Source organism: Cavia porcellus, unplaced genomic scaffold (genome assembly GCF_034190915.1).
Source record: "Cavia porcellus strain 051 isolate PalLab524CR breed Dunkin Hartley unplaced genomic scaffold, mCavPor4.1 scaffold_32, whole genome shotgun sequence".
In the NCBI taxonomy this organism is placed as follows: domain Eukaryota; kingdom Metazoa; phylum Chordata; class Mammalia; order Rodentia; family Caviidae; genus Cavia; species Cavia porcellus.
In genome coordinates, this window is record NW_026947515.1 from 45,257,961 (window position 1) to 45,283,692 (window position 25,732).

The 25,732-nt window shown below is 39.5% G+C and overlaps 1 protein-coding gene across 11 annotated transcripts in view; it reads right to left on the reverse strand.

Annotated features, from left to right (window-relative positions):
• The window catches only part of Specc1 (sperm antigen with calponin homology and coiled-coil domains 1), a 315,008-nt gene that overhangs the window by 157,617 nt on the left and 131,659 nt on the right, over nt 1–25,732 (reverse strand). The window contains exon 1 of one of the 11 annotated variants that reach the window (XM_063242469.1): nt 12,205–12,388. The exons of the other annotated variants lie outside the window; for them this stretch is intronic. Coding sequence (XP_063098539.1) covers nt 12,205–12,244 — 40 coding nt within the window. The 5' untranslated portion in view covers nt 12,245–12,388. Of the gene's footprint in view, nt 1–12,204; nt 12,389–25,732 lie in introns of those variants that run through there. 11 annotated transcript variants of the gene reach the window in all.

The window sequence follows — 25,732 nt, forward strand, 5'->3', positions numbered from 1 at the left end:
TTTTCATAATAGTTTTTTGTTTTGTTTGTTTTGCTCTTTTTGAGACAAGGTCTCACTCTGTAGTTCAGGTTAGCCTCAAACTCGCAGCAATCCTACTGCCTCAACTTCTCAGACCTAGGATTACAGGCATGCGCTACCACACCTGACCAACACAATAGTTTATAATCACAATAAGCAGGCTCTTTTGTCTTTTTTTGACACTGGTTTTCACTAGGAAGTTCAGGCCAGTTTTAAACTCACTTTGTAGCCCTGGTCAGACTCAAACTTGCAACAATCCTCCTGCCTCAGCCAACTGAGCACTGGGATTATATGCATGTACCGCCATGCCTGGTTGTCATAAAACAGTTTTATAACCACTATGAATAGGGTCTGTGTGTGTGTGTGTCTGTGTGTGTATAATTTTTTTTTTCATTTTTTTGAGAGCAAGGTCTCACTTTGTAGTGCAGGCTGGCCTTAAAGTCATTATGTAGCCCAAACTGGCCTCAAACTCCCAGTGACTCTCCTACCTGAGCCTCTTGAGTGCTGGGATTATAGTGCACCATCTGAATGCACATCTGAGTGCTGATAATTTGACCTTCCAAAATTTGTTTTCTTTCTTTTTTTTAATTTGGCTGCTGACTCAAGAGAAAAAAGAGGACCCATTAGAGAAAGGAGATAAATTCTCTGGCAGATAAAACAAAGGTGATTTTTCAGGGCTTTGGAGGTTGTTGGCATCAATTCTTTATTTGGTAGTTTCAGCCAAAATTTATGACTTTAGTTCTCCAGGTTTATCCTAAACTTTAATCCTACCACTTATACACAACAAAATTTAAACTGCGACAAACAACTAATAATCAGGGGAGGTTCAATTAAGAAACATTAATTTCCCCACAGTAACAGGGTAGAACAGCACAAAGAGGATACAGATAAGAGAATTTGAGAAGAGATATAAATTATGAAAGACCAGGGAAACAAGGACCCTCGGGCAGGAAGGAAGGGCAGCCGTGCGCAGGCATGCTCGCTGTGCTCCCTCCCAGGGGTCCTACGTGGCTCAGGGTCACTGGTTTATCTCTGCAGTGGAATGGAATGAGAAAAGGTTCTTTTGTGCATAAGTTTTTCTGAAGTTTATAACATTAACAGACTTTTTTAAATCCCAATTTTAAATATTTGGCTAACCACGTTAATTTTAAGTAATCAAAGCCTGCTTGGCTCCTTAGACCTAAACCATACACTGGAAATAAAAGGGACAGCTGTTCATCAGAACACTACACTGTGTAATGCTAAGGGCTCCGCAGAGTTAGCAAGTATAAAGGTGACAAATCAAGCATTCAACATCCAAGTGAATGAAGGTGGACGCCAGAATTGAACCCAGAGGACCCTGATGGCTAAATGGGAAGCTGATGGACAAAAAAGGTGAAGTCCTAGTAGTCTTTAGAAGGATACACAGAGCCCTTCAAACTTCTCAATGTTTTTATGCTGCTTCTATGGCAGGCATTACATGGGCCGTTCGGATTTGATGGAACATACAAAATTTTCTGAAAAGTGAAACAATTCAACAGACTAGAAATATCTAGGCAACATAGTCAAGAGGTAAAATCCAAACACTTCTCTGAGTTAGTATATTTAAATATCTAAGAACATAAAATCACAGAATGTTAAATTTAACAGGAAATGTAGAGCTAACCTTGCCCACACTGTTTTCAATGTAAAGCAACAAAGTAGCATAAAAACATGTTAATTCCTGTTTTACGTTAAAAATTAACATGTTAAGTAAGTTAATTTAAAAATTTTCCAGCTGGACATAGTGATGCATGCCTGTAATCCCAGCACTCAAGGCTGAGGCAGGATTGCCACCTGACTTCAAGGCCCTACCTGGGCTACATAGTGAGTTCAAAGCCAGCCTGACGGACATATTTTTATAATATTAGCATACTTTTTTTTGTACATTGTGTTCATTCTTGAATCAAGTGAATTCAGTGTTGGCTTGTAGATATTAAAAAGAAAGTACTGATTTTGATTCAATAAATGTTTTCTTTTCAAAAAAAAAAAAAAAACTCATTTAAAATTCATTCTTCAGAGCTGGAGCGTAGTGGCCCATGCCATAATCCCAGCACTCGGGAGGCTGAAGCAGGAGGATCATTGTGAGTTTGAGACCAGCCTGAGCTACAAAGTGAGCTCAGGGCCATCCTGAACTGCATAGTGAGACCCTGTCTCAAAGACAAAAAAAAAAAAAAAATTCATTCTGCAGTAAACACTTTCAGCTCCATCAAGCCATTTTGTATGTGTGAATCTGTGTGTGTCGTCTGAGGAGAGAAAGGAGGGGTGTGTGTGTTGCTGGCAATGCGACTCAGCCTTAAACAGGTATATCTAACACACCACTGAACGACATAATCAGCTATTTCTGATTTTAAAAACTATAACATAATTCCTTCATAGAACAGAAGAGATCTATTTCATCTCTAATGTTTATGCCTCTGAGTAGAAAATTTAGTTTATCACAAAAGCCTCACACATTTCTTATTTCTCCCCCAGGTTTTATACATTTGGCTTATACTGTGAATACTTACCATTTATATGACATTTATGATCTCATTTTATTTCTGGTTATTACTAACAAACTTTTCTTTCCACTACTGGGGGACTGAACTCAGGGCTTTGTTTTAAAACAGGGAGGGCAGGGCTGGGGATTTAGGTCAGCGCCATAAATACCTGTTTGGCAAGCGCAAGGTTTGTGAGTTTGATCCCCAGTACCAAAAAACACTAAGGTACCCAAACTGGGTTTGAATTTATTAGTCTCCTGCCTCAGCCTCCCAGAGTGCTGGAATGATAGGCACATACCACCACACCCAGCAAAAACAAAAACCAAAACCAAAACAAACTATTATATGTAGACCTACATACATATATACATGCATGCATATATATATTCATATTCATACATTTATGAATATATTTTTTTCATTTGAAGTTGGTGACCTAAATGTAGTTTCATTAGTTCTCAAAGATTTTCAGTAGGTTTCTCTGACTAGACTTACAAGAGAACTGTAACACCTATAAATAATGCTAATATCTCATTTTAAATAGAAGCCCTAATCTGGGCACGGTGGCACACACCTGTAACCCCAGGATTTGGGAGGTTGAGGCAGGACTGTTGCAAATTTGAGACCAGCCGGGGCTACAAAGTGCAAGGCCAGCCTGAATTGCATAGTGAGATTCATCTCAAAAAGACAATAAATTTTTTTAAAAACCCTACATTTGACAATGAGCCAGTAGTTTTTTAACCATTTTTTTAAAAAGTATGGCTTAATTAAATTTGGTGGTATTTAGTTAGGGGTTGTGTTCTACATTAGTGAGAATGTGCTACTGCTATCTATGTGCTTTTTAAAAAAATGTTAGCTATTGTGAATAGCTTAGTTATGAGGGGTTCTAACAGTTCTACTGTTATCAAAACAAATTGGAATACTTTCCACCTTTTCTGTTCTTTGGAATATTTTTCAAGTTTCTTTTATTTCATTATCACTCTCACCATTTTGGCTATTACTCATCTATCCTATTATGCACTTAATATTTTTTCTATATAATCTTAGTATCACTTGTTTGGTCTTTAATCTAAAGCAGACACAGATGTGATATACTAGTTATAATTTTTCTAATACACTTTAATTATTAAAACAACAAATGACCATCTATAGTCATTACTGTACTCTCTGAAATAAAGCAACCTTTAGGAAGCTACATAACTTTAGCACAAAAATTATATTTTCCTTATATTTGAAAAATTACCTATTAAACCATCTGGATTCAGCATTATTTTAGAGTTATTTTACAATATCTTCCAAGATTATTTTTCTGTTCAACTCTTTCAATTCTGTATCAGTTGATTTTGGCAATTCTGTATTCCTAGAAAATTCCAATTCTATCAGAATCTTTTTCATTCTACTTCTAAGAAAATCCCCATCTATTCTTACATTGCGGTTATTTTTTTTTAATTGTACCTTTATCTGCTTCATCATTTTAACATTTACATGCACCTGTATGCACATTTTTCAATTCCAGTAGGATTTGTTGTTGCTCTTTCATATTTATTTGATAAATATTAACTAAGTGCCATCCATGGGTCAGATGCTAAGGAAAGAGAAGCGTAATATAGACAAAGTAATAATGTACTTCACTAATTCCTGCCCTTCTTAAAAACTGAGAGCTGGGCACAGTGGCACATGCCTGTAATCTTGGCACTTGGGAGGCTGAGGCAGTAGCATTGCTACAAATTAGAGGGCAGCTGGGCTAAAAAGTGATTTCAAGGCCAGCCTGAACCGTATAGTGAAACACGGCTTCAAAAAAACAAAACAAAACTCTTGTCCCAGATTTCTATTGCCTTTTTTAAAAAATTGAGACAGTGCTCGCTATGCAGTTCAGGCAAGTCTTAAACTCATTTATATAGCCCAGGCTGGCCTCGAACAGCAATCCTCCTGCCTCAGCCTCCCAAGTGCTGGTATTACAGGTTGATGCCTTCATGCCTGGCTTCTTATGCTATTTTCTAATGTTCTGTTAGTACTTACTTCATTTATTTTCATTCTTACTTTTGTGATACTGAAAGTTTTCAGAAAAATGAATTTATATATTATTTGTAATAGTATTACTATCTCCTAATTATTTTTCTACATTGATCTATAATTATGGTTTTCAGTTTCTATTGAATCAAAACCCTCAAATGGAAAATTTAAAGTTTTAAAATATTCCACCCTTATTATTTATAGCTTTATAACATTATGGTGACAGTGTGATCGGTGAGAATTTCCCTTAAAAGACTGGCATAAAGTTTTCTTTTTGACCATTGAGGTCAATGCTTCAATCACTCCCTAAATACACTGAAGTTAAGGCACGAATTAAATTCTCCCACTTTACTTGCGAGTTTTCTTCAATATTTCTAATACATTTTACTTTTGTTACTTCTAGGGTTTTGCTATTTGTTGTACTAGATTTGTGACTTCTACTTTTTCTTCTAGGATCGTACTTTTACAAAGAGAAAAACCCCTATCCTATCAGGCACTTCGTAGTCTGGGCCCTGCATCTTTAACTGACTGTTCCTACTGTTTCAGTGGAATGATCTTGTAAGTTAGACAAAGCTAGGAGAGATATTCACAGTTAAGTCACATTTGTTTTACTGTAAGACACTGCCGTAAGATACAGAAAATACAAGAAAACACGCAGTTACCTGTCAAGCCAAAAGTCTTTGGAGTCAGGTGGGGAAAATATTCATGCTTCAAGTGAAAAAGAAGTGCAAAGTCTAATTAAGTGGTAGGAACATTTGAGAGCAGGCATCCCAGGCTCCGATTAGACCCAAGAATTAAGTAAAATATAACCTGAATTTAAGGTATATGACCCCCCTCCTAGTTCAAGTTTTGAAGTCCGTACTAGAAAGAGAGATTACAAAGAATCAGAACTCAGAAATCCATACTCAGGCAAACTATCAATAAAGGGCAAGGTTCAACACGGATATCCTTCAGACAAAGGTTGAGAACAGTTACCACACACAGATTACCTCTGAGTATGTTCAAACCAACTATGTTCAAGATCACATTCAATAAAAGGGGCCAAAGCAGTAATCTCAAATCTGAACTTACCTTTGTTCCTGCCAGAGGTCTCTGCTGGTTGAAAACCTCAACAGAGTGAGAAGGCAAACCCAAAAATTATATGGGAAGTAATTACAATATTACTTGGAATAAACTCATGTAAACATCTTTTAATCATACAAAGATTAGAATAAGTAGAGAAAATTTAAAGAATTAAGCAAACAATAATAGCCTATCTTGTTAAGAAATATTTGCACTTTAGAATTTTATTTTTAATGTTTAAGTGAACTGGACCTGTTAAAACAGTTACAGGTCAACCCTGTGATTCCAATACAAAACATGTAATTAAGTGTTAATTTGTTACTTTAATTTTAAAGTAGGTATCTATAGATATGCACACATAAAAGAGTGTATATATTTTGGATTATATAAAAATCACTATGTTTACTAGAGTAATTATTAAATTTATGAGACTTACAAAACTGGGTTTTAGACAGGTATGGTGGCACATGCCCGAAATCCTAGCACTTGTAGCTCAAGTGCTTGCCCGGTAAGTGCAAGGTCATGAGTTCGACCCCTGGTACCAAAAAAAAAAAAAAAGAATTCCATGCAAGCTTGATGCTGGTCAAGGTTACATTATGAGCTCAAGGCCAGCCTAAAGTGCATAATGAGACCCTGGCTCAAAAGCCAAATGATCAAACAAAAAATAAAACTAGATTTAGCCTGGTGTGGTGGCACACACCTTTACATCCCAACAGCTGGGAGGCTGAGGCAGGAGAACTGCCCTAAATTCAAGGCAAGTCTCCACAACTAGGGTGTTCAAGGTCAGCCTGAACTGTTTCCACAAGACCCTGCCTCAAAACAAAACAAAACAAAAAAATAAGGCTTAGGCTTTATCAAAAGCTTTAAGATATAAAGTCACTAAACACAATTTAAATGTTTTAAAAATTTAATGGTTTATAAACTAAATCTGAAAATTAAATATCTCCTCAGAAAGCAATTATTTAAATTTTATTATTTATGAATACAATACATAAGATGATATTGAACTTAAAGGTTTAACGAATTAGTATTGTTATTATCCACTTTGACTTAATTTTTATTTAGGTTTAACGAATTAGTATTGTTATTATCCACTTCGACTTAATTTTTATAATCAAATAATAGCTGAAAACATCTTTTTGTAACTAAAGCATTATTTGCTGTCTTAACCTGCAGGGAAAAGTGTCTTTTTTTTTTTAATGGACATCTTAACCCAGTCACATTTATTAGAGCAACATATTTGATATTACTGATGTTTTTAAAACTATTACTTCTATAAAAATTTCCATTTTTAATAAAAAGTACACATTTTCTAAAGTATACCTCTTATAACACTCTGAAATTCTTCTATGGAACAAAATACAGTATACTTGAGAAAAATACATACCATATTCTCCTCTTAGTAAACATTATAAAAACTCTGATGAGTCCCTGAAATCAAAAACTAAAGAAAAAAGAAGTCATTTACGCTTCTGAAGGGGAATCCATTCATTTTCCCTTTCTCCAACCTAATCCCAAACTATAAACTGCTATGAATAAAGTAGAATGTACGGCCAAAAACACTTTTAAATTAGAGAATACAGTTGATGAAATAGTTAATAGTCAATAGAAAAATAAGAAGAAAAGTTAATAAGGAAATTTTAAAACATACGAAAGTTTGATGGCGTACAGGATCATATAGAAATACTCCAGCCAAAACAAAGAGGGAGAACAAAAGAAAAGGATCCAAGAACTATTGAGCTGACATGAGAATAAGAAAGGACTAGAAAGCAACCAGTTCAGGTTAAAAACTGTCGAAGCTTCAAAATAGTAGCAGCTAAAGTTTATAGGGCATTATGTGCCAGTCTAACCTGTCATATGTTTTAACCTATGTATTATGACAGGGCTGGGGATATAGCTCAGGGGCACAAACGACTTCCTTGCAAGAGCAAGGTTCTGAGTTCAATTCCTAGTACAAAAAAAAAAATGTCCTATGAGATACATTTAATTGCTTATCCCCCTTTCTGGATAAAGAAACTGAGGCTTATAGACCTAAATTTTTTGCCTTAAGTCTCACAGTAGGAAGTGGCTAAAAACATTTGAACTGGTAGCCTAACTGCAGAGCTTTGACTCAAACCCCCAAGCTTTCGTCATTGATTTTTTATTAAGTTCCGGGGCTGAAGATATAGTTCAGTGGTAATGCATGAGCGTGCACAAGGCCCTAGGTTCAATTGCCAGCATACACCACTGCCCAGCCCAAGAAAAAGAAACTCTCTACAGCAATCTGCAAAATAAAGAAGCTGGATAACAGGATAAAAGCATGTAAGTATACTAGAGTTATTTTTATTTTGTTTTATGAGCTAGAGTCTCACTATGTAATTCAAGTTGGCCTTAAAGTCACAACATCTAGCCTAGACTGGTTTCAAACCACAGTCTTCCTGTCTCAGCCTCCCAAATGCTTAGATTACAGGCATGGGCCACCATATCAAGCTTTTGTGGTTTTGTGAGACATAGTCTCCCTATCTAATTTAGGCTGGTCTTGAATTCACTATGTAATAGCCCAGGCTGGCCTTGAATTTGAGATAATCCTCTTGCCTCAGCCTCCCCAATGCTGGATGCACCACCATACCTGGCTCAAAGTCATTTCAAATTAAACAATTAAAATACTTGCACCAATTCCTTTTACGGTCCTTATCCCTTCAATTTTTAAGGTAATACTCACAGATGAGCCAAGTTAAGCAGTGTTAAAACTGTACTACTGGCTGGGATTTAGCTCAGCAGCATAAGCGCCTGTCTGGCAAGTGTGAGGTTGTGCATTCGATCCCCAGTGCCAAAAAACAAAAACAAAAACAACCCAAAAAACTGCACTACCTTCTCTAAACTTAAACATACTACTCAATTCTCCAGTAAATAACACACAGGAATTCTAATATTTTAAATAATACTGTTCTTCTATAGTTTTAGAATCACATTTACACATATGTGCACACAATGCACATATTTAATAATGCTCATTATGAAACAGAATATAAATGTTCTGGCCATATATAAGATTGAGAAGTAGACTAAGAACGGTGAGTGGAATGTGCCAACCAAAAGGCATTAGGGATTTAGGCGTATTATTCCTCATACACCTAGTGCAAAGCCAAGGAACTATCTCAAGTTAGTCAAGAAATATATGCAGTTAATAGGTGATTTTCTTAGAATTTTAGTATTTGGTGGAGGATTATTTAGGATTAAATTCAGCATGCACAAAGTCTATGTTTTCTCTCTAAGCTACTAAACATTTCATACAGCAAAGCTGGAAGAATTTTATTTACTGTATATGCACTGTATACCCATTACCTGTACTCTACCATCACTACTGTTATAGTAACAGTGGATTTAGAAAATTTATAAATGACTTAACAGAAATGGAGCATGGAAGGAATCCTAGTATGGCAAGGCATTAATTCTTTGACTTTCACAGAGTTAGTGAAGAGTCCTGAAAACTAGGAAGTCAAAAAACAATAAAGCATGTGCAGAATTATAGATAACCACTATGACTCTGAAATGCATTTGAAAATAAGACTCACGCAAATATAGAAAAATGTTATTTGTAGAATCCAGATGGTGGTATGTACTCTTATTTACATAACTTGAAAGTCTTCTGAATTTTTGTCTTCAAATTAAAATTTTTGTGACAAAATATTAACAGAAACACAGATGAAAATGGTCATCATATCCGGAGAGACTGCTAGCGTTTGCCACCACCCAGGCTATCCTCTGCTTAACATAATGCAGAGACACTTCCCAGTCCTTGGCTGTTCTGCAGGGACAGATCTGGCCTGTGGAATGTGGTGAAAATGGTGTGCTCCTCTTCCAGGGTGAACTCCTAAAACCTCCTGCACACACTCTTCTCTCCTGACTGCAGGAAGATCCATAGCAACCCAAGAACCAAGGGGTCACTGGTTTTCACTTCTATTCTTTTTTTTTTTTTTTTTACGAGGACCGGGGATTGAACTCATGACTACGCACTTGCAAGGCAGGCACTTATACCGCTGAGCTAAATCCCCAGCCCCACCTATTCATTTTTAAAATACATATATGCAAATTTAAGACAAGCAGGGAGCAGACATTAGCTGGTAGTAGGACTTGGGAAAGTCTTCTAAGCTTACTTTCTAAGGCCTTCTTCAGCATGCTGGGTACCCTTGCATGACTATAAAAAGGCCAAACTGCAAAATGGCACCCCCTCCTCTGGGGTGATTCAGTCCAGCTGGTCCCACTCAACCCTTTACTCAGATGCCTTTGAACAATACAGGACTGCGCAATCATGCCCAGCAGCCTTCCTGGACAACACTGGCGCTGACAACCTGCTGGAAATTGAGGTGCTGTTAACTCAGACCTACCAGGAAATAAATAATAAAAACATTAATATCCTCTTCTGACTCTAGCTTCCCTTACATATGTGCCTCTTCATGTCTTTTGCTGGATTCATTTATCTTCCCTATCTTTCAATACCACTATAACTCACAAAGACCCAACAGTGACCCAAGTGACAAGATCACAGTTACCAAAAGCAACTACCAAACAGGAACTTTGTTGCCATCACAGCAAATTCCAGAGTTGGAATAGAAGTAACAGGTAAAACCCTCCCTCCAGCCTGACAGTGAGTTTTCCTCTAGAAGAGATAGCACAAAAGAGATTTTTTTTCTCTCTCTCTTTGAGATGGAATCTCACTATGTTGCCCAGGCTGGTCTTGAACTCAAGGAATCTTGCTATAGCCTTCCAAGTAGTTGGGACCATAGCCTGTGCCAACACTCCCTAGCTTCATTTATCCTTTAAATAGACCTTTCTTGTCCAAGTGCCTGAGGTCCTGTAACAGCTAGCCATAAAGGTATGCCACTAGGATCTCTAATTCAGAAAGAACTTGCCATTAGGCTTGCAAAGACTGCAGTTAGAGGACAGCCCTCAGCTGTAAACACCACCAAGACCCCACTGGACGTTTTAGCCTGAAGGCAAATCTTACGCAGGCAGCCCATAGCCACTGCCTGCCCACAGCAAGGGGACTTACATCTGGGAATTTCTGCCCAAGCTGGGTCTCCTGTGATGAACAGTCATTGCTTTGACGTTCTCCAACCAGCTGGCCAAAACTTCAAGAGATCTGCACCATTATCTGAGCCTCTCACTACTGAACCTGTTGCCTCCCCACTTTCCTTCGTAGATAGGGAATCTACATTCAAGTTTGAAGCCTCTTCCTGACTGATTCTACCTCACCTTGCTTTTGTCTTCCTTAGGTATTAATCCCTAATAAATCTCACGGAATCTTAATTTTGAGCTTCTGTTCACCAAAGCAGTTCAAGATAGTGTAAGGCTGTGTCTTTATCAAAATTTCCTAATCAAGTATCTTTACTTGCAACAAATCAGATTAACTTACTCTGCACAAAGGAGTCTGAATTAAAGATTTATCCCATAATCTATGCATTAACCCCAAGCCTAACATTTTTCTGCACAGCATTCTAGAGCATCTGGCAAAGTTTTCAATCTCAGTTGTATGTCCAGTGTGCCACTCGTTTCCGCCAGCCCAGGAATATAGTCAAGACAAGCAGCGGAAATACTTGGAAATGTGAAAAGCCACGGACTGAGACTAAAGCAACCATGATTTTAATTATAGCACTGTTCTTAGTTCAACGGATAAGTCATTCAGACAAGTTGTTAGATCCTTAATTTCTTCACTCAACTTAAAAACTACTCTCTTGAAAAAGATTTAAAAGTTCTGTGGGTCATCCGTCACCAAAGGTCGTCAACTATCTCCTTCTAATCAGCCAACATGCCATTTCAGAGACAATTAAATCTCATGTACTTCACGTGATAGTACAGAAATGTTCTCTTTTGTTTTTAAACACAACTCGTGGTTTATCAGCATCTAAATCTGTGCCGGAGTCCTGGATGACAGCCCTGAAGATGAAAACTAGAGCCCAGCTGTCTCGTCACCAAGCTCACTTCATTTCTGAAGAAATACAAATTTGATAAGCTTGAGAAATCTTTGGCATCCGAGAAGAGGCACGGATTATTTTGAGTAAGAAACAATCACAATCAAGCCCTAGGTCTGAGTGTGAGTAACAAATCAGCTGACGGGTCATCACCTTCCGAAGGACTCCAGAAAATGTGATATGCAAATGATGCACTGCAAAACGGACAATGAGCCAGAAAACCACTGCCAAGTCACTTTTCGTCGCAAATGCCCAGAAAGCTGTGAGAACTGCCTAGACAGCACAGGAGACCCCGACCCGGGTGCAGACGAGGGGCCGGTGAGGCTTCACGGCGACGTCCGGACAGAGCCTCCCTGAGCCCCTCCGCGGGCCGGGCCTGACAGCGCCTTCCCGCCGCACCCCCTGCTCCGGTCCAGGGGACAAGGCTCCCAGGTACGTGTTTATAGCGAGTGGCATTTCCTGGTCGCGGAACAAGCACAGGTAATTTCACAACCCTATTAACGCATTCCAAAGGCAAGAATCACTTGCTGGGAACTTCACCTTTCCACTAGCTCCGCTCCGCGCCCCGCGGGCCGCCCGCCCGCCCGCCCGCCCGGGGGAGTGGGGGAGGGGCGCCCGGCCGGGAGGGGACGCGGCGCGACCCCGCCAACCTCACAGACCTGGCTCGGGATCTTCCGGCCGTCCCGAGTGGTTGCCCATGCTCGGCCGATTCAGATAGCCGGCTGGCCGGCCTCCGACGAGGCGTCCACCGTGCCGCAGCCCGCACCGGCACCAGCGGGCGAGGCAGCTGCGTCCGCGGGTCCGTTCTAGTCAAAGAAAGGGCCGGGCGCCTTCCAGTTCCCGGCGGTGGCCGGCGGAGCGCTCCTCGCGCCTGCGGGAGGGCCCCGCCCCCTCATCTGCATGAGACCGCCCACCTCGCCTCCACGGGGCCGCCAGGCGCAGCCCGCCCCCTCATCTGCATGAGACCGTCCACCTCGCCTCCACGGGGCCGCCAGGCGCAGTCCGCCCCCTCATTTGCATGAGCCCGCCCACCTCGCGTCCTGGGGCAGCCCGGCGCACTCCGCCCCCTCATCTGCTCCCCGCTAGACCAAGGCGACCCACCCGGCTCAACCCGCAAGGCCCTGCGGCAAGGCCCGCCCGCTCATCTGCCTACCACTCGCCCACCTCATTACCATATCATTTCTGGGTGTCCAAAGGGCCCCTCCTGGCCTCGGGAAGGACGCCCCGCACTGGCTGACCGACTTCAGGCATCTCCGCCCGCCCACGCTGAGAACTGCAGCTGGACGAGGTGTAGGCTGGAAAAACCCCACTGTGGGGAGGCTGAAGCCAAGTGCCACTCGAAAGGCAGTTTTGTGCCTGTGAAATTAGATATATTAGGACAAGAAAAAGCTAGGCTTGGCACAACGCAGCTGCTTAATAAATACTTTTTAGATTAGTGAATGAACAAACACCTCTTGAGGACGAAGTAAACAAAACACAGACAAAAACTTGCCCACTGGGGCTGAAGATTTAGCTCAGCGGCATAAGCACCTGCCTTGCAAGCAGGCAGTCGTGAGTTCGATCCCCGGTACCAATAAAAAGGAAAAAGACCAAACAAACAAACAAACAAACAACTTGCCCACAATTCAAAATAAAGACTATAGCCAATAATTAAAATACATGCCAATCTTAAGTAGCAACTGTTTTTCCAGTTATCATAAATGACTGATTTGTGGAATTACCTGAGTGACTTTCACCTTACAGTGAAAACACTTGGAATTAACTAAATCGTCAATGACACTATTTGGAACTAAGAAAAAGTGTTAGAATAACTAGTTCTATCTCCTTCATCCTTGGACACTATGGTCCACTTCAGTCTCCTCTTCTCTGATCATTGACATTCCATTGATCCCTCTCAGCTTTTCATATATATTCGCAGCAGGCCTGGTGGTATGCGCCTGGCAGCTCATCAAAAAGTTGGGTTCTATGTGAGCAACCTGACAAAATTTTATCTCAAAATAAGATAAATAATAAAAGGGCTAGTGATGTCAGTGTGAAAGTCCTGGGTTCAATCCCCTGGCCGCTTCTTCCAAGTGCCCTTTGCAGGGTCCTCATCTCTGGGACTTCTAGACCGTACAGTACCTAAGGCTTAACCACTTACCTTCTTTATTCTCTCTTGAGCTTTTATTTCCCAACTTACGGCTTTTAAATGCCAACTTTGTATCTCTAGTGTCCTCTTAAAACCAGCCATGTGAGAGTGCTTTCTTGCTAATTCCTCGTAAGAGCTCCACTCACGTGTCTTAATAGGTATCTCCAACTTAACCAGAGCAAATGTGAGCTCCTGATTTGCATCCATAGACCTACGTCTCCTATATCTTCTCCATTTCCATAAGTGGAAAAACTCCCTTCTTCCCATGACTCAGGCTAAAGACCCATAAGGGTTTGCAAGGAGAACAGGAAATAATACAGGACACACAATTTATAGTATTATTTATGATGATCAACCAAGGAGTCAAATACAAAAGAAAGTGCAGGAAATCTGCAATCTGTCCACACACTAAAGACCTAGAAAATCCAGCCGAGGGCCTAGATCCCATGGCAGTCTCCTGCATGAGTTCAGCTGAAGACCTAGAGCCCACGACAAAGCCTCCCATGAGTCCAACTGGAGGCCTACAGCCCACAACAATGACTCATGCAAATCTGTTTCAAGTGACAAGGTCCCAAGCTCCTCCAATGATGAAAACAGCCAAATCCATATCAGGAAGCCAGCAGGACAAGCTCCTCCTGGAGATTGAACAGTACACCCCTTCTCCTCCAGAGCCAGGAAGCAATGCTTAAAGTAAGGACTAGAGCTCCCCCCAACATGAACCGCAGCCATCCTCAGCAACAACAACATCCCCAAGCTCCTTCCGTGATAACAGCCAAGTTCACTTCAGAGAAGCAAGCATGACAAGCTCCTCCAGGAGAACCAACAGCAACAAGAGAACCAACTGCTCCAAACAACACTACTGAGAACCAAAAACACTAATCTTCCTCGCTAGGTCTTTTTATGCAGGTGGACCATCTGCACTCAGCACCACACTGATTCAGTTAGGTGATGTTTAGGTTGACAAGCCCCTGAGTAACTTCCCTTCCACATTCCCTGAATTCACCTGCACATGAATGTTTCACATTGGTCCTGCCACATTGGACTCCTTGCTGTTCCTCAATAAACCAAGAACTCTTCCACTGAGACTCTCTCCCCTCTCCTTTCAGTATTTTATCATACTTATCTATGACAAAGTTTAATTTATAAATTGTGCACAGATTAATAACTATTTAGATTTTAACATCAGTGTATGTTTTTGTCTCTTATTGAGAACTTTGACTTTTTTATTTAAAGAAAGCTCTTTTTGACATTTCTTTGGCGTATCTGTTTGGCCAGCATCACTTTTCTTATGTTTTTGGGTTATTAATAAGTAAAATAAGGATTACTTCAAAACAAACCTTGTGACTTTGTGACAGTCAACCTGATAGCCTAGATGGCTACCAAATGACCAATGGGCGAATATAAACACTGTATAGATATGCTGGACAAAGGGATACCACAAATCCTGGGCTTGAAATCATGCTACCCAAAATGTCATACAAATTAAAATTTATGAATTGCTTATTTCTGGAATTTTTTATTTGATGTTTTCAGACTGTGGTTGAACATGGGTAAGTAAAACCACAAAAATTAAATTGTGGATAAGGGAGGTTACTGTATACCACCTGTGTACTAATTATTGTCCCTCCACTAGTATAAGCTAAATTATTGTCCCTGCATTAGTATAAGCTAAATGAGAGCAGGGACTCTGAATGAATGAATGAATGAAAGATATTCTACATGGATCAGCCCTTAATTATACATTACTTCTGTTTTGGTTTCTCCAACAAAATTACTCAAGAGACAGGCATCAGAGTTTTATTTCTGAAATTTAACAAACCTAGCAAATATCTAAGTACACAGAACAAAATGGACTAAACAAAATAAATTGCATATGACAATATTTGAACAGAAATGTATACGAGATCCTGCCAACCCTCATTTAAAAATGTGAAGAATGAGCCAGGTATGGTGGCACACACCTGAAACCCCTGGACTCAGGAGGCCGAGGCAGGAGAATCACCACAAATTTGAGGTCAGTCTTGGCTACAAAGTGAGTTTAAAGCTAACCTGAACACTACATAATCAGACTCTGTCTCAAAAAAAAGTAAAGAATGAGCCCATAAAAATTGGTTGACTTCCCCAAATATTTCCAAAGTAACAGGTAAAACCTGAGTTTCTAAAGATTATAAAAGTGACATAATTTCAGCTTATAGAAGTTAGAATTTGGAAAGTGAGGAGTCATTCTATTTTGTAAAACATTAAGCGATGAATACATCTTTGTAAGACTGGACCACTGGGCAACTTAGTGCCTACATCTAAAATAGCAAATCATCCCTGTGTATGTCGTGTCCTTAACATGGTTCAGTATTGCCTCTCTTCTCTTTGGGGCCTTCATCTCTCACAAGGGCGACTGCGTCAGCATCCCAGCTCATTTAATGCTTAAAATTGGTCCTGCCCCCAACTTTTAAACGATCCAAATGTGGCCATATTACATATTACTTTTAAATACTCTATGTGAAAGTTCCCTATGGCTCCCTGCTATCTTTAAGATAAAGTCCCAAGTTTTTAAGGTTGGTAAGTCCCAAGCTTCATAATCTTGGGATTTACCTCTACGACTACATTTATATAGCCTCATCTTTCAAGTGTTCCAGACTCTTCTCCTTTATGCTACAACAACCTTAAACAGTAGCAGTTCCCCAAATACACCCTATTGTCTTACCCCTCTGTGCCTTTATAACTTAATGCCTGGTAAGTGCTCAGTTATGTACTATGAACTAAATTGCATACCCCTGTTCCAAAATTCATCTGTTGAAACCCTAACCCAAATTTGATGGTATTTGGAGGTAGGGTGTTTAGGAATTAATTAAGGTTACATGAGATCATAAGGTAGGACTCAAATCTAACAGGACTCATGGCCTTCAAAGACCCTCTACCTCTCCCATTAATCCCCCTTCTTCCCAACTCCTTCCCATGTCACTTGAGGACACAGTGAGAACATGACTCCTTCTATAATAAGCCAGGAAAACAGCCCTCATTAGAACCCAACTGTGCTGCCACTTTGATCTCAAAAGATTCCACTTCACAAACTTTGAAAATATCCAGGTGTGGTGGCACATGCCTGTAATCCCAGCACTGGGGATGCTGAAGCAGGAGGATTGCTGCAAGCTCGTTGGTCAGTCTGGGCTACACAGTGAGTGCAAAGCTAGCCTAAACTACATAGCAAAAGCCTGTCTCAAAAAGAAAAGAAAGAGTTGGAGAGAGAAATTTCTGTTGTGTAAGCCACTCAGTATGCAGTATTTGAGCATGGCTGCCCAAGCACTGGAATATATTCTTACTTAGGCATTACCCTCTCCAGTCAGCCTGCCCATTCCAGGCAGAATTAAACAGTCTCTCCTCCACCGTACTTCTGTACCTTGTAAAGTACCTGCATCTCCCCATGTAACTACACTATTTTAACTATGCTTCCTTATGAGAATTTTTGGAGGGAGGGGCTGGAAATCAAACTCAGGACCTCTCACTTGCCAAGTAGGCACCATGCGGCTAAGCCATACCCCTGGCCCTGAGAATTCTTTAAATGCCATCAAATTATATTTTTAAAATGTGGCTTCAAACCAGGGGTGGTGGTGCATACCTGTATTCCAGTACTCAGAAAGCAAAGCAAGAGAATTATTGCGAGTTCCAGGCCAGACTGAACTGCATAGTGAAGTCTTGTCTCAAAAACAAAACAAAAATAAGGCCACAAGCAGGGCACGGTGGCACAAGCCTGTAGTTTGGCTACTTGGGAGTCTGAGGCAGGAGAAATGCCCAGAGGTTCAAGGCTAGTCTAGGTAACAGAGAAAGACTTCACCTCAAAAAAGTAGGTGATGATTACAATAGAATGAAAACTCCCCAAAGTAAATTTAAAATAATTCATTTTTAATAGTTTCAAGTTCATAGAAAAGAGTAGAAACAACAGTATAATGAACAATATTATATGCCCATCAGCCATATTTGCCAGTTGTAAACATTTTACTAAATTTGCTTTTGATCTCTACTCTCCTCCAATTTTCTTTTGGTTGAATCATTTGAAAGTATATTGCATGGGGCTGGTGAGTTTAGCTCAGCAGCATAAGCGCCTGCCTTACAAGCATGCAGTCATGAGTTTGATCCCTGGTACTGATAAAAAAAAAAAAAAAAGAAAGTATATTGCAGACAGCATGACATTTCCCTCCTAAATATTTCTAGTATACACTTCTAAGGTGTCTCCTACAATGTCTTATCATATCTAAAAATATGTGTGTAATATTTTCAAAACACTATATGATATATGTCCACATTCAAGTTTCCTTGTGTCCAAATGACTTTTATAGACCTTAAAAATCAAACACCACTAGGGCATAATTAATGTTAAGTACTGTTTGACAAAGACATGTCTTGACATGACCTTCATTGATTTTTTTGAAGGGCGGAGAAGCCAGTGTTTCATTTATGCAGCTCAAGTTGGCCTCAAACTCACAGTGATTCTCCTGCCTCAGCCTCCCAAGTGCTAGGATTACAGCCATGCCTCACTATACGTGGCTTCACTGATAATTTTAGAAAAAAATCTAAGAATAAAGATTACCTCATAGCACCATCTTAAAAAGAGATAAATTTAACACATTTATATAATTATCCTAGGGGTTAGGACCTCATAATTTTAAACAGTAGATATCATTGTAAACATATTTCAAAGATAGTTTTCTTTCTCTTCTTTCTTCTTTTCTCTCTGGCTGTTTACCTGTCTTTTTTTCTTTTGCAATAGAGATGACCCCAGGGCCTTGCACATGCTAGGCAAGCACTCCACCACTAGGCTATGTCCACAACTCAAAGGTAGCTTTAAAAAGCAATACAATGACTAGTCAGTTTATACAGGGCAGTCACATATAGCAGGCAAATGTTATAGAAATTGAATAAAATTTCCAATAGAATTAAAAATTGCTTATTGTTAGGAACAGAAAGACAGGGAGCTTATATTCTCCAGAACTGCTGTTAAACTCAAAAATGGCTAAAATGAAGATGGTGATACTAACATCAAAGATGCCTGGGAAGTCTATAAAAAGTATATTATAAAGCCAACAGGGCAGGATTACAGCTCAGTGGTGGAGCATTTGCTGAACACCTTGCTTTAATTCCCAGCACTGCAAAAAGAAAGAAGGAAAAACAGAGCAGCAATTGACTCTAAATCACTATATTTTTAAATCACTATATTTTATGTGTTGTATGATTCTAAATGTAAACGCATAATTAAGTTGATAAATTACACATTAAATTACATAGACCCCCCCAAAAATGTATGCACACTTCAGGAAAAGAAAAATAGTGGATTTTGTGGGGTGTGGAGGCACACACCTGTAATCCCAGAATTTTGGAGGTTGAGGTAGAAAGACTGCAGCAAATTCAAGGCTAGCTTGGGCTACAGAGAGAGTTCAAGGTCAGTCTGAACTACATATGAAGGCCCTGTCTCCAAAAACAAAAACAAACAAAAAAGAAAAAAATTGTATGATGTTTTTTTTTTTTTAATTTTTTTCTTTTTTTTTTTATTTAAGGAGAAAAGAAATAAAAAGCAGAGAAAGGGTACAAGTTATACAGATTTACAGAAAAAAAAATGAACAGTAGGAAATCACTAGTTAATGGATTACATATTGTCATCCTAGAAATAATTGTTCAAGTCACAAAATTAAAGCTTGTAAAGTGGACATTCCATCAATGATACTGCAAACAGTTCTGTTCAATGATCCAATAAAACTCTGTGATATCATTTTCTATCTTATACACTTAAATATACATGCAGTTATATAGTTTAGAGCACTTTCTTTTCCTCTCTTTTGTACCATGACTATTACACATTTTGGGTTTCACTGCTCCCACGGTTCTTATTACTTTTTTGGAAGAGAGTAAAACCAAATGTGACATAACAGAACAGAATCGGTCAAGTCAAAAGGGTGGACATAATAGATAGTGTAAAAACATGATACAAGGTGATCAACAATGGTTACCATAATGCCTCCCGCTATCTCTAATAGAATTGCCTATATCGTTAGTTATAATACAATTGAACAAAACAGTAAAGAATAAAACCAACAAAACCAAAACATTGGAGACATTGTAGGTCTTCAAAAGTAGATAAAAGTCAATGAGAATGGGCGTTATAATGAATCTCATTATCTTCACAGCTGATGCCTAAACTTTCGAACCTGATACTATCCAGCAAAACAGAATAGGGGAACATCAGTTAAAAACCAGATGGTGAGAGTAATACAGGGCTTTAAATTGAGGTAATGGAAAGTCAAAGTGGGTTACTATAATATATCCTGCTATTTTTTTCCTTTAATTAAAAGGATAAAGATAAAAAAGTAAACAATGGAGTGGAGATTGAGATAAAAGAGGGCATAACAACGAAACAGCGCAGATCAAAATATAACCATTTAAGCAGAATAGTGTTTCACCACCAGATAATCCCGACCCAAAAGTAGTTACCATATTGTCTCTTTCCTTGAAATCCTTGAGTACAACTTCATATACTGTAGCATTAAGTATATCAAAACAATGTAAAACCATTTAAGAGAATGACAGCATTACAGAGTATTTAGAATCGACTAACAGAAAATGAACAATGGTTTCTGTATAATCTCCTTGTCTTTAAAAGGTTTTTGCTTATACTATCGTACATAACAAAATCCAATAAGATACAACCTATTTAGACCATTGGAAACAGAAGAACAAAAGCTAGATGAGACTTCAAAACAAGATGATACTAAATCAGTATTACCTATTAAGATGTCATTTTCTCCAAAATAGCTGTTCCTATCATCCAATCTTCTCTGCCTCATTTCTGTTGAGCTCTTTTTCTGTCAGTAGCTGTCAGTTTGTCTTCTTCATTTTGTTCTCTGCTGCATTCGTTGTGGCCTCCCCGCCACTATTTCTGGGTTCTTTGTATTTTTCTTTTTTTTTAGAATATCCTGCAATACTCTGTGTAGAGTTGAATTGGTGGCTGCAAACTCCCCCAGTTCCTCTTTATCCTGGAAGCACCTCGTTTTTCCATCAATTTCCAGGGACAGTTGTGCAGGATATCTCAATCTTGGCTGGAGATTATTATCTTTCAAAGCTTGAATTATTTCCCCCCACGCTCTTCGTGATTTGATGGTTTGTGCAGAGAAATCTGCTGTAATTCTGATGGGTGTTCCCTTGTAAGTGGTCTGTTTCTTGTCTCTGACAGCTTTTAATATTCTGTTCTTGTATTGAATTTCTGGAATTTTGATTATTATATGCCTGGGTGTTGCTCTGTTTGGGTTGTAGATAGCTGGGGTCCTGTATGCCTCATACATCTGAGTATCTTTACCTTTTGCTAAATTAGGAAAATTCTCCTGGATTATTTCTGTGAGTAGCTTTTGTAGTTCACTTGTTTGTGTCCCTACTTCTTCTTTTATGTTCTTAATCCTTAAGTTATGGATCCTCTTATCATCTTCCTGTCTTTGTATTATTGCTGTTTGTTTCTTTGTTATTTTTAAGAAGTTTTTCATTTCAGTCTCCCATATTACAAGTCTGCCCTCCAGTTCAGATAGTCTGTCCTTAGTTTCTTTCAAGCTGTTATGCCAGTCTTCGATAGACTTCTTAGTTTCTTGGTAGTCCCTTTGAACCTGCTTCATGTATTCTATGCTTTCTCTGTTTTCTCCATCAAACAATTCTCCCCTCTTTTTCTGTTCTTCCATTCCACTATCTGTTTTTTCTTGGGTGGTGCTTAGCATTTCTCTAACTATTCTGCATACTTCTAGCTTCAGGTCGTTGATAACTTCATTCCTGAATTGGTCTATGAGGCTCTCTATATGGCGCTTTATGTCTATTGGTGCGGTGTCCGCTATTGACTGTTTCTCAGGATTGGGGGCCAAAAAGCCTTTCTTGTTGCTGCCTCTTCCCATATTCTCTGTTCCTTATATATCAGGTAGCTTCTTCTGAAAGTGGCTCACCAAATGTTCCTGGGTTCTGGGTTACTCGCCTCTCCTTCTGGAGTTAGATTCCAGGTTCTTCAATGAAATGAGCAAAAAGCGGTAGCCAAGTTTGTTTTGAAACAGAGTAAAGCGAGGAGAAACTGGCTCTGCAGAGCAAGCCTGGGCAGTGAGAAGGCGTGTGGGCTGCGGCGACACGAGGGAGAGGCGGGGCCACGCCGGGGCCCCAAGCACGGTGTCCCAGACAGCGGGACCGAGGCTCGGGACCCCGCTGGGGGCGGGACCCCTCCGGTCGTCGCAGGGGTGAGGCGAGGGAGCGAGGCTCGGGGTCACCGCAGGGGGCGCGGAACCTTTGGACGCGACGTCGCCCGGCCGGCGCGCAGGCTGGTGCCCGCCTCCCCACGCTCCCTGCAACGGCGGGAAGCGGGCGGCTCGGGCCGCGCTCCACGCGGGGCGGAGGCGCGGTTTCTCCGTATGATGTTTTTTTGACAGATGGTATTACCCCCCTATGGGGGACCCGCGGGGATGCTGTATATTGCAGAAAATCACTACACTGAGGCCCTTAGAGAAGAAACTTAGATGCATTGCAGCAATCTCAGTGACTGAGTTACCCAAGCAGAAGTTCACCGTGTTAGTAAAGGGCCTGGAAGCTAACGGTCACCACTTGAGCACCTCTTGTACTTACAGAGGCCAATCCCATGATATCTCAGTAAATTTGGTATTAATATTTTTATTCAAGTTTATCTTTTCCTGGTGTATATACATTTTTTGGCACTCTATATTTTCAATTTCACCTATAGCAGTGGTGGTAAACTATGGCATGCATGTTATTGTGTTTTTCTTTTAAGACAAAAGATGTGAATATATGAGGTTTTGGTTTTTGTTTTCTAAACTAAAACCCCAGTATTTGGGTTTAATTGATACTTTGCAACAACTAAGTGTGTTTTGGGTTGCAGTTTGGCAGTCTCTTAAAGGTTTGCCATCACTGATCTATAGTGTAAGGAAAACAAAAAGGGTTTTTAGGAATCTTCTTTGAATATCTGAACCCCTTATATGCAGACATATACAATAAAATCATATATGTGTTTTTTTTCATTTAAAAATTCCATACTATAGGCTGACGTATAGTTCAGTAGTAACGTATGTGCTTAGCATAAGCAAGATCCCAAGTTCAAGCCCCAGCAACACACACAAATTCTATATTATGCTATCCATACTCATATATGCAAAAGTAAGTTTGGACATATGTACAATAAATTATTAAGAATAACTATATCTAAAAATAGAATTATAAAACACTCTTAGTTTCTAATAACAAGCAGCTCTAATGCCCTAACAATAAACATACTTTACTTTTATGGTCACACATATGCTTAAATCTGGCAATTCTAGAAATTTATTCAAAAGAAATAATTATAAATATACATAAATATCTAGCTTTCAAGATAATTCTTAACTTTTATTGAAAAATAATTACATGCCAGTTTTAATCCTGACAAAAATCCAGTGGGACTAAACTATTTTTTAATCCAGATTAGAGATTAGGAAATGCCCAGAGAGTAACTCACCGAAGGTTCCTCATCTGTAAAGTGGCAGAGCCAGGATTTGAAGTCAGATCTAAAGTCTCCAAATCCACCTCCAAGGTTTGAGGATTCATTAGGAGGACTCACAGTACTCAACATAGTTATGCTCATAACTCATATTTATTACAGCAAAAGGATACCAAAGGCAGAAAAGGCCCAGGGGACAATGTCCAAGGAAACCAGGCACCATCCTCCAAGCATTTTCTTCTAGTAGAGCCATTTGAGTTAATTCTCCCAGAAATGTGCATGAACAACATGTCGGAAAGCTCACAAAACAACCCCTCAGCGCTCAGAGCTCTTACTGGGAGCCGATTACACAGGCACCCGTGTCTAGCACATTCCGTAGTCCAGACTCCTGGAAGGGAAGCAGGTGTTCAGCATAAGCCCCGGTGTGTGCACAGATAGTTTAAGTACACGGGGCACTCTACTGTAGCAGGAATCTGGAATGTTCCTCAGAGGCCCATGTGTTAAAGCTTTAGTCCCAGCATGGAACCCCTGGGAAGTGGTAGAAATCTTTAAGAAGCAGGATCCAGTAGGAGGTGTTAGGTAATTTAATTGAGGGGATTGTGGGACACTGGCCTCTTTTTCTTTCTTTTGCATCCTGGCCATGAGGTAAATGTTTTTGTTTTTGCTTTGAAACAAGGTCTCGACATTAGCCTCACCTTGAACTCACAGCTGTCCTCCTGCCTCAGCTTCCTAAGTGTGGGAATCACAAGTGTGTGCTACCGTGCCTAAAAAGGCAGGTAAATGGTTTTGAGACAGTTCCACCATGACATGCTGTCATAAGCCCAGAAGCAGTGGGGCTGAGACTAAAATCGTTAAAGAGAACTAAAATACCACCTCCTTCCCCAACCTCTTTGAAAGAGCATCAGCTGGTTTTAAACTCATGATCCTCCAAACCGAGTTGAGTGTTTTGAGCAGCTGGGATTACAAGCCTGTGTCACTGCACCATGCTAATTTGTGCTCTTAAAAATGTGCTATTGCTTCCTTTCTGTTTGTAATTGCAATACATTGGAAGACGCGTTAATATTCAACACAAAGGCCCTGGTGAAATGTTTTATAATAACTACACAGTAGCTCCCTCTGAAGACTCTAAATGCCACAGATATATTAAATTATAAAGCAGAACTATACTTACATTAGGAATTTTTTGTATGTAGTACTGGGTGTTGAACCCAGGGTCTTCTCACTGAGCTAGATCTTCAGGTTTTTAAACATTTTTTCTTTTTAACTTTGAGACTGGATCTCACAGTTACCAAGTTGCCCAGACTGTTCTTGAACCCTCAGAGTGCAGGGATTACAGACATGCGCCACCACACCCAAAAGGAAAGGAATTTTTAGTCTACATACAAACAAATAACAACTGTATGCATACATATACCTAGATAAGGAGGAAGGAGTTTGGAAAATTATTCTTCAAGGATAATACCCTTAATATGAGGCCTTTCATACTTTCTATTGTTCTTGAATGCAAATATTTTTGTAAGAATTTATTTTTATTTTTATTTTTTTGCCTCTGGGGATTGAACTCATGACCTCACACTTGCCAGGCAGGCACTTGTGCTGCTGAGTTAAATCCCCATTAAGGAAATTTTTTATTTAAAAAAAATTACAGAAATCCTTAAAATAATTTTAGGTCAAATTCTTATATTACCAAAGATTCTTCAGATTTGGAGATGAACCCTTAAATAACAATTAACTTTAATATAACTTTCAACATAGATTCATTGTTCCACATAATATTAAGGAAAGCTCAAACTGATCCCACTAAAGTAGTTCCTAATTTTTATTGAACACCGAAAGTGCCCACTATTTTTTAATAACATGATATCAATCTTTACTTTAAAAAAACTTTTGTACTGGAGATGGAGCCCAGAAGCTTTGGTCAGTGAGGCAAGCATCCTATCACTAAACTATACCTTGTCCCTCTTTACTTTTTATTTTGACTTACTAAGTTGCCCAGGTCGGCTTCGAACTTATACTCTCTTACCTCAGAGTAGCTGGGATTCCAGGCATGCACCACCATATTTGTCTTTTTTTAAAAGTTTTTAATGAAAAGTTTCAATATATACATCAGTAAAGCAAAACAATATAATGATCTCTACATCTATCAACTCAGTCTCCGTCATTACCAACTCCTGACCAATTCTGTTTCATTTCCTTTGTCTATGTCTCTTCTCATCAGTTATTTTCAAGGAAATTGCAGGCATTCTGTTTTATTGGTAAATATTTCAGTATGCATTTCCAAAGATAAGGATTCTTTTTATAAAAAAAAAAAATGAAGCCTCAAATAGACTGCATCAAGCTAAAAGCTTCTGCACAGAAATCATCAGGAGTAAAGAGACAGCCCATGGACGGTGAAAATATATTTGCAAACTATGTATCAGATATGGAGTTAATATTCAAAATATATAAAAAAAACTAAAACCAGGTCGGGATTTAGCACAGTGGCATAAGTGTCTGACTGGCAAGCACAAGGTCATGAGTTTGATCCCTGGTCCCCGCCAAAAAGAACTAAAATAAAAGCAAGAAA